Genomic DNA, 8831 nt, shown 5'->3' on the forward strand with positions numbered 1-8831 from the left:
GCAGAACAGGCAGATCAATAAAGTACACTGCTGAGGGGAGCAGCAGGCGGGTCAGGAGAGGTCTGCCACGCTATGTGGTCACCTCCGGGGCAGGCAGGGATCGAACTCATGGGGAAGTGGCTTTAGCTTCTTAGTGCTGTGCTTTAACCCGCTGAGCCACCCGGAAGGACCCTGGTCTTTTGTTTTTATGAAGATCTTTTCATAAGAAACATTCTCAAGAGGGTTCTAGAAAGAAAAGACCTTTACATTTCAAGTGAAATAGTATAATCAGGAGACATTTTGGGTTTTAGCAAAGTAACAAGTGGAAGAAGTTCAAAGACAGATAGATAAAGATATAACGTCACTTTTTTTTTTATCTCAATTGTAATCCCCATGGGTTTCCCATCAATGAGTCACCCGTGTGCCATCACCATAGTCCCGTGCACTCCCTCACCCCTTTTAATGTCACTTTTTAATGACAATAACTCTTAGAAAGAGAATACCAGAATTGCCTACACAAGCTTTTCCTCAAATAATTGTATTACCATCATTGTTAGTTCCTACATATTTTCCCCCAGTATAACTGCATAATCCAATTATGTCTAAAAGAAATAAACAACCTATGTTTGTGGTTGGTATACAGGTTTTGTGATCACTCCTAAAAGGGTAAAAATCCTTCACTAAAGGTCATTGTTAAAGGAGAACCAAGTTAGCAAAAATTAAATATTTAGAATCTACTAAATTTGTCTCAGATTCTGGCATTTATTATATACTAGATATCTCTAGAGAAAACCCTCTTGGTTTAATATTTTAAACTCAGATGGCATTTGAGAAAAACTTACCAATTTAAGCCAGAGACTGAGAAATCGAGGATCACTATAATACCGTTTCTCTGCTTGTAGTGCTTCTACAGCTCTTTCTAATAATGTTGACATATTACTTTCCTTTCCACCCTGAGGATAGTTTTGTTCTGTCCAGTTAATATACCTTAATAGGAAGCAAAGAAAAAGAATATTTTTAGTTTAACAAGTACTTTTGCTGTTGTTCCATTATCCATTCTCAAATTTCTTTAAGTAGAAATATATATATATGTATATTAACAGTATACTTAGTTCTTTTCTCAATGACAAGCTCTAAGCCTGAATTCCTCAAGCTTTTCCAGATGTTTCTAACATACCTCTGAGAAATAATGGAGATGAGGGTATAACTCACAGTTGCATGAGACAAACTTGAAATTTCTTTAGTGCTGAATACGTCAGAAAGAGACTATGATTATTCTGGCTTTATGTCCTCAAGACACGTCCACTTTCTGTTCTGACACACAGCTCCATATTCCCCATTTTGAGGAGAACTTAAGACTCAACTATTAAATTATTGCCTTTAATAAAAAAGACCCACCTATCCCAGACATCCAGGGGGTCATTTCCAGTGTAAAATCGAATTTCAGATTCAAAGGCCCTGAAATTTAAACAGAAAATGTTAGTATAAGCAATATGGAACATGCAAATGAACAAGTATCACCTCCCATTTTTATTCAATTATTAAGTGTATAATAATAATAATCACTGTAGATAACTACGCTGGAGTTTGAGGATTAAATAGAAAAAGAATAAAAATAATTAGAATTCTACTTGATAACATGAGAGATAAAACATAGAAATCAGGGACTCCCTGGTGGCCTAGGGATTAAGTCTCAGAACTATTAACTGCTAAGGCCTGATGACATGCTGCTTCCCTTAGCAGTCTATTTCAATGAATCCACCTGTTCTGCTCTCCATTATATCTCTGGTGTATCCTCTCACACAAACCCTCTTCACTGACCCTCTACCTCTGTGCTACATCCCAGTTCTTCTACACACACACACACACACACACACACACAGGATTAAAACAGAAAAGAAAGGATTAAAGTAACAACAGAACTACAGAGCAGATTTAAACTGTGGAACAAGAATCCCTAAGGCTCAACTATAGCTCCATTCATTATAGGCTGAGTAATAATGAATAAGCTATTAACTTATTTGCAATTTCTTCATCTGAAAAATGGGAATAATAATAGTACCTATCTTACTAGGTTGGTAAGTATTAATATGTTTATTATTAAGTACTCAATAAACAATGGCAATTATTTTATTCACAATGACAGTATTGACAAACTAAGCAGACACACACGTAAGTAAGAATGTTGCCTGCCATATGAAGACATGGAGAGAACATGACCCTTTAAGAGCCAGGAAGTGGGTCCTCAACCGATAGATACTAAACCTGCTGGTGTCTTCATTTTAGAATTACAGCCTCCAGAACAATTACAGCCTCAAAAACAATATCCAAGTAGAACCCCAGGCACTAGACTTTTGAATGCTACAATTCTTTTTTTTTTTTTTAAAGATTTATTTATTCGTACAGAACTGGGGTACAGGCCAGAGATGCGGAGGGTGAGAGGATTCACCAGAGACAGAGCAGGGAGCAGAACAGGCAGATCGAGGAAGTACACTGCTGAGGGGAGCAGCGGGCGGGTCAGGAGAGGTCTGCCTCGCCATGTGGTCACCTCCGGGGCAGGCGGGAATCGAACTCATGTGGAAGCGGCTTTAGATTCTCAGTGCAGTGCTTTAACCCGCTGCGCCACCAGGGAGGGCCGGAATGCTACAATTCTTTTTAAGTGAACCTTAACGGAAACATAGTTTTCACATGAGCAAGGGCAGTAAAAAGTGATGAAGAAGGTATTCCCTGGTGGTGCAACAGGTAAAGACTCAACACAATGAAGTTATCTGTGGCCACTGCAGCACCAGTTTGATCTCCAGCCAGGGAGGTGACCCACATGGTGCAGCAGACCTCCTGTCTCGCCTGCTGCTCCCCTCAGCAGTGTATTTGAGTCGATTTGCCTGTTTGGCTGCCAACTCTTGTCTCTGGTGAATCCTCTCACTCCCTGAACCTCTGGCCTACACTTCATTTCTTGTATGCTTAAATAAATAAATCTTTAAAAAAAATTTTTAAGAGGCCCTCCCTGGTGGCACAGCGGGTTAAAGCACAGCACTAAGACGCTAAAGCCACTTCCGCATGAGTTCGATCCCTGCCTGCCAGGGAGGTGACCACATGGTGTGGCAGACCTCTCCTGACCCGCCCGCTGCTCCCCTCAGCAATGTACTTCGCTGATCTGCCTGTTCTGCTCCCTGCTCTGTCTCTGGTGAATTCTCTCACCCTCCACATATCTGGCCTGTACCCCAGTTCCGTATGAATAAATAATTAAAAAAAAAAAAGAAAAAAAATTTTTTTTTTTTTAAGAAAACAGTCTATTACTCCTAGAGATAACGTGTTGGACAAGATTTTTAGAACAGACTTCTGAGTTGTTTTACAAATGTGGCATACTGGCTTGTCTTAAAATGTTATCTCAACAAAGGACTTTTTTTAGGATAGCAGCTAAATCTTGATTAGAAATTATTTTATTGTAATTCAATATGCAAATTTTATGAAATGTATTTCTTCAAGTCATGTGGAAAATATACATGTGAAAATAATTATAAATTAAATGTTTATATAATTTATAACAATTCTAAATTGTGAAATATACATAAATTTATTTGCCTGAAATAATCTGTAGTTTTAAAGCTGATTTCACAATGAATTTACAGCTTCATAAGAGATCATTTTGGGTTGTGTGTGTGTGTTTACTTCACTCATAAATCTCAGACTGTGATAAAAATTTGAGACTAAGTATTTTATTCTGTACTTTTAAAAAATTAAGGAAAATTAACAATCTGTTTATCATGAAAGCCATTATAGAAAGTTAAATTGTAGCAGCACTGAAAATCATTGAATTATCATGGCAGCCACAAAGACTATAAATACCTCATTATGACATGGTTTGGAATTTTCGAAATGGTAACCTATACATTTGGTTGCAAGTGAATTCATTATGGTGAAATTAGGCAGGTACACATAACCATAGAAGCTGGAAAGATATTCAGATTCTCTCTTCACCCAGCAGCCCTAGCTGGCATGTCCTTGATTAAGACAGGGGTATTCTCAGACTTCCTAACATTTTCTTATCATGCTCAAATTCTAAGGGTATTATACCCACATCCCTATTCTAGCATGATAGGTATGGAAGCTCTCACATTTTTTTCTTAAAGTTTTATTTATTTATGCATACAGAGCTGGGGGACTAGCCAGAGGTGTAGGGGGGGTAAGAGCCTTCACCAGAGACAGAGCGGGGATCAGAACGGGCAGATCGACGAAGGGAGCAGCAGGCGGGTCAGGAGAGGTCTGCAGCGCCATGTGGATCACCTCTGGGGTGGCGGGGATCGAACTCATGCTGAAGTGGCTTTAGCTTCTCAGTGCTACGCTTTAGCTTTAACCCACTGCACCACCAAGGAGGGCCAGCTTGCGCATTTTTAGTATTTCCATAACTAATTTTGTCATTGATCTTTTCAAAAAGAAATTCCCTTGTTTGAACAGTTCACTTGTTTGGAGAGAACACAGAGCTATTAGGTTTTTAAGGGTTTGTTTCACCTGTGCTGTACTTTATGTAAAACAGTTATTTGGTTATCAAGATAAATAATGTTTAAAAAACTTCAAACTTATGTAAAAGGATGGCCTTAACCCAATGAGTGTTTAACATGGTTAAAAACTGTAATAATTACAGTAAAAACATAGCTAATCCAGTAATTTGTTAATTGCAGAAATTATAAATTGAACCACTATCTCCTTCTAGTACATATTCAATAATAGGTCCCTAGAAAGCTAATAATTGGGTATTTTCAAAGCTGTAACAAGAGGTATTTAATTTATTGGGCATAAGGGACACCCAAGTGTTCAACAGATAAAATATAGCAGATTCATTCTACATTAGTATTCAGAATCCAAGGTAGCAACTTCTCTAATTGGTTTCTATGATAGAGTTAATTCTATTTAGGGATCCAGAATTATCACAATACTTGGGAAATATTATGACACATGCTTTAACATTGTCTCCCATATAAAATGGGTTTTAATTGATTACAGACAGGCTGCTCCATAGTGAAACGAAATGCCATGGCTCAAGCTGATCTGAACTGATATTTATACAGCAGATAGGAAAAGATTCTCATATTACCAAGCTTTGAGGAGTACTCCTTATATCATCTGGTATGGACCCACAACACATCATCTACCATAGTTAGAGGTGAAAGATGACAGATTGAGCCCCACAGTTCTTCTACACACCGTTTCTGCTGCTGAAGAGTAGTGTTACAGGCAGATTCTTGCTGTGCCAGTGCTCCTTGAAGTGTGGACATGATTCGCCCCTGCCTTAAGGGTTGTACATTTTCTTTACTTAGCTCCCATTCATCTCCATCCAGGGACATGGCTTCACTATGAAGAGAGGACACTATCAGTATTGAGTTATTTTATCAATAGATTATTGTAAATGGTCCTTGGGTTGAATATGGTAGGCTGGGACATTGCTATCATTATTATTATATTCCTAAATTTCTAAACCTGACTGTGACCTGATTTCTAAGTGTATGGCTGTAGTATTAACTAATGGATGAGAGAATATGAAAGGGTTGATAGTACTATAAATAAAATTTAAGGCTTGTGGAAGGGGGGAAAAGTGTTACAAATATGGCAAAGAGCTTTAAGCCTAAAACTGAATGAATGATCTAGGTGAATTTAAAATTAGCAGGGTTGGTCAGACTATACCCCCTACATATACATATATATGCATGTATATATATGTGTATACCTGCCATATGTGTGTGTGTGTGTATGCCAGAGCAGAAGTAGACAAAAATAGTTTATTTGTAACAGTTGGCTCCCCACCCCATTTTATGGGGTGTGCATAAATCAAGTATTTTTGTAAGCAATCACCATGTGGGAGATGAATTCTGAGTGCTAAATTTCTGTAATCACCAAACAGAAGCTTACTTCTGGTTAAGAGACATTATCTCTGGGTTTAAAGAGACAGATGAGCAATAACTTTTAAAACAGGAAGTTGTGTGTGACATCTCAGTCTAGATATTAGCTGAAAATGTTCTTCAACAAGTAAACTATAAGTGATCAATAATTTAGGCTGTAATTTATTCACATCTTTTTAGCTATATGAATCCTGTATATTTATAGGTCAGGTCGTTTATTTTTGTTATCTGCATGATCTAATATAGGATCTGACACTAGAACACACAGAATAAACGTCTGTTGAGTTCATCTAGATCTATTCTGTTGCTCTTAAAAGAGCAATAAGCTATCTCAGTTAACTATTCCAAATGAACCATCCCTTCTGTTCTGTTACCTCCTTCCAGTCTTCCCTCATCTCAAATCAATGGCAATTTAGTTGCTCAAGTAAAAATTTTGGCGCTAATCTTGACACCCCTCTCACAACCTCCTCCTCCTAAGTCAGTCAGTAAATCCTGCTGGTTCTACCTTCAAAGTATATCCAGAATCAACCTCACCATTTCCACCAATTTCAACATGGCTCAAGTCAGTTTTGGTTGCCTGAATTATTTCAATAATCTCTGAATTAATTAGTCTCCCTTTAGTCTCTTCAACACAGCTGCCAAAAGACCCCGTTTAAACCCCATATAATGTCTTTCCTCTGCTCCGATGACTTTAGACTACAGAGTAAAACTCAAAGCCTGTACAAAGCCACACCCTTACCATTTTCAATTCAATTCCTCCACTCTTCTGGCTCTTTCTGCTCCAGCTATTTGCCAGGTGCAGCTTACCCACCCCACTCTGTCTTCACCCTCCAGGGCTTGTGCCTCCCCCCTAGGTACATGCATGATCGAAAATTCCAAGCCCTTTCTCCCCATTTCTTTCTCTCTCTTTTTTTTTTTTAATGAACCACCATCTAACTTTTTATTTATCTTGCATATTATCTGTTGTCCTCATTCTCATCCCAGCCCAGAACTTAAGTTGGGGCGGGGTTTGGGATTTTTGTCTGGTCCGCTGTGCCTAGCACGTGGTAGGTAGTCAATAAATACTCGTTGCACGAATTAAGGAGCTCCTGATAGGTCATTTATCCAGGTATCGTGGACCCCATAATGAAATCACAAACAGAATTCCAACCTAACAGCACTGATAAATAACCTGTATAAAGAAACGCCGCAAGCATGCAGAGAAGGGCTTTTTAGATTCTAAGGATTCTACAGGCAGAATAATAGCACCTACCCTCAGTTGAGCACTTATCTGCAGGCAGTTAGTGGACAAATAATTTGTCCATATGAAACCGTGTCCAAGGTAAAACAGCGAGCGGATGGCTAAGCTGAGATACGAACACTGACCACACGACAAATTCCAGAAGCTCTTCGGACCAATGAGGTCCGACAGCCTCTTCGGCTTTGCAGCTGGAGGCAGCCGGATCCTCACGCGTCCTCCCCACCCAGAGCTCAGGGCTCGCCCAGCGCCTTCACTACCAGCCCCAGCGTCCGCGCCAACAGCAAGGCGGCTCCGGCCAGCAAATCTCCTGACCCTGCGGGTCCTCTCCTTGACTGCTCCGGAAGGCACACTCCGGGCTCGCAGGCCCAGCTGCCGACGGTCGTTTGTACATACCTCAGAGCACCCCCGTCCTTACTCGCCGCCATCCTGCATTCCCGGCTCAGGCCCTCGCGCTGCCGCGGCCCTTTCCTCGGGGTCGCACACCGTTTGGACTTCCTTCTACAACCTGCCCTTAGAAATGTCGAAGCGACCGCAGACGGTGCTCCCAGACGAAAGAATGCACCCAGTTCCCTCACAAACTATACACCTCCGGCGCTTTCTCCCAGCCGCCAAGTTTCAAATTTAACGGTCCCGCGCGGACGACGTGGCTCCGCCTCCCACCTTGCGCCGCTTGCCCGGGGAATTCTGGGGCTTGTAGTTAATCCAGAGTTTGAGCTACCTGGTTGTGGCACAGAAATCTGAACTCCGGCAGCAGGTTTAAGCGTTATAAATTCTCTGCAGGTCTTCTGTGCATCATGGCTCTAAAGCCAGTCTCTGAGCCGAGCGAGGGACACTTTAAACACCAGAGTTTCTTTGATTTTGTTGTTGTTGTTGTTTTATTGTTGGCGGGAGTAAAGAGGTCTTCGAGAGCTTACATTTGATCTGATTATCTGACTTTTCGGGGTGACTAGCCAGACTATGATCAACCCCTGCTGCTGTCTGCCCCAAGTCGTTCAAGAGTTCCGAGTTCTTAAGCGCTCTGACCCAGCTGTCACCAGCTCAACCCTTGAACTCAGAAAAGCTGGCTTCTATTTCTGTAAAAATCATGCCAAATGTGCAAATTTAGGCGAGTCATGTAATCTCTCTGACCTTCAATTTTCCTCACGGATTGTGTGGTGATGATATTTCTTTGCTTACTCTACCGCACAGTCCACACTGCTGTGCCACTGTTTCCAAGGTTTTCTCAATCTCTTCCAGCCTTGACTGACCTTGGACTCTTGGTCGCAGTTCCAAATTCCTGAAGAAGAAACTGTGGTAGGCTTAGATGTGGCCAAGGGAGCAGGAATTTTGAACAAGTCTGGGTACACGGTAGAACTTTCTGATTGTGGAGATGGCAAGAGAGAGAGGGGGCAGTTCCCAACTAGGGGCGCTGGGGGTAGGTGTCTACTACCCCTTGACCTTTGGTCCCCAGCTTTCTCTGTGTTCACACAATGTAAGTTACTTACACACTATGTAAGTTCTTCCTCTATATCATTAAGACTCTTCTTTGTAAATGAATGGAAATTCAAATCAAATTGGCTTACTAAAAATAAGAGAGTTTACTGGTTTCTACATTTACAAGACTGAACATGAGCTTAACTCAGGATTCACCTGGAGTCATCAGGCCTAGGCCTCTCTCAGTCTCTCACCTCAGTTCTTTTTTCATATTGGTTTATTGTCATTCTCCACTGAGTAGCAGC

The 8831-nt window shown here is 40.8% G+C and overlaps 1 protein-coding gene across 1 annotated transcript in view; it reads right to left on the bottom strand.

Moving 5' to 3' along the window:
* The window catches only part of BUB1B (BUB1 mitotic checkpoint serine/threonine kinase B), a 47710-nt gene extending 40072 nt beyond the window's left edge, over nt 1-7638 (bottom strand). Inside the window, exons 1-4 of the mRNA XM_004687924.2 lie at nt 7507-7638; nt 5182-5328; nt 1378-1437; nt 822-966 (exon numbers count right to left, since the gene is read on the bottom strand). Coding sequence (XP_004687981.1) covers nt 822-966; nt 1378-1437; nt 5182-5328; nt 7507-7538 — 384 coding nt within the window. The 5' untranslated portion in view covers nt 7539-7638. The remainder of the gene's footprint in view (nt 1-821; nt 967-1377; nt 1438-5181; nt 5329-7506) is intronic.
* Nucleotides 7639-8831: the final 1193 nt, after the last annotated feature.

This window comes from Condylura cristata, unplaced genomic scaffold (genome assembly GCF_000260355.1).
Source record: "Condylura cristata isolate star-nosed mole 26May11 unplaced genomic scaffold, ConCri1.0 scaffold00023, whole genome shotgun sequence".
NCBI classification, from domain to species: Eukaryota; Metazoa; Chordata; class Mammalia; order Eulipotyphla; family Talpidae; genus Condylura; species Condylura cristata.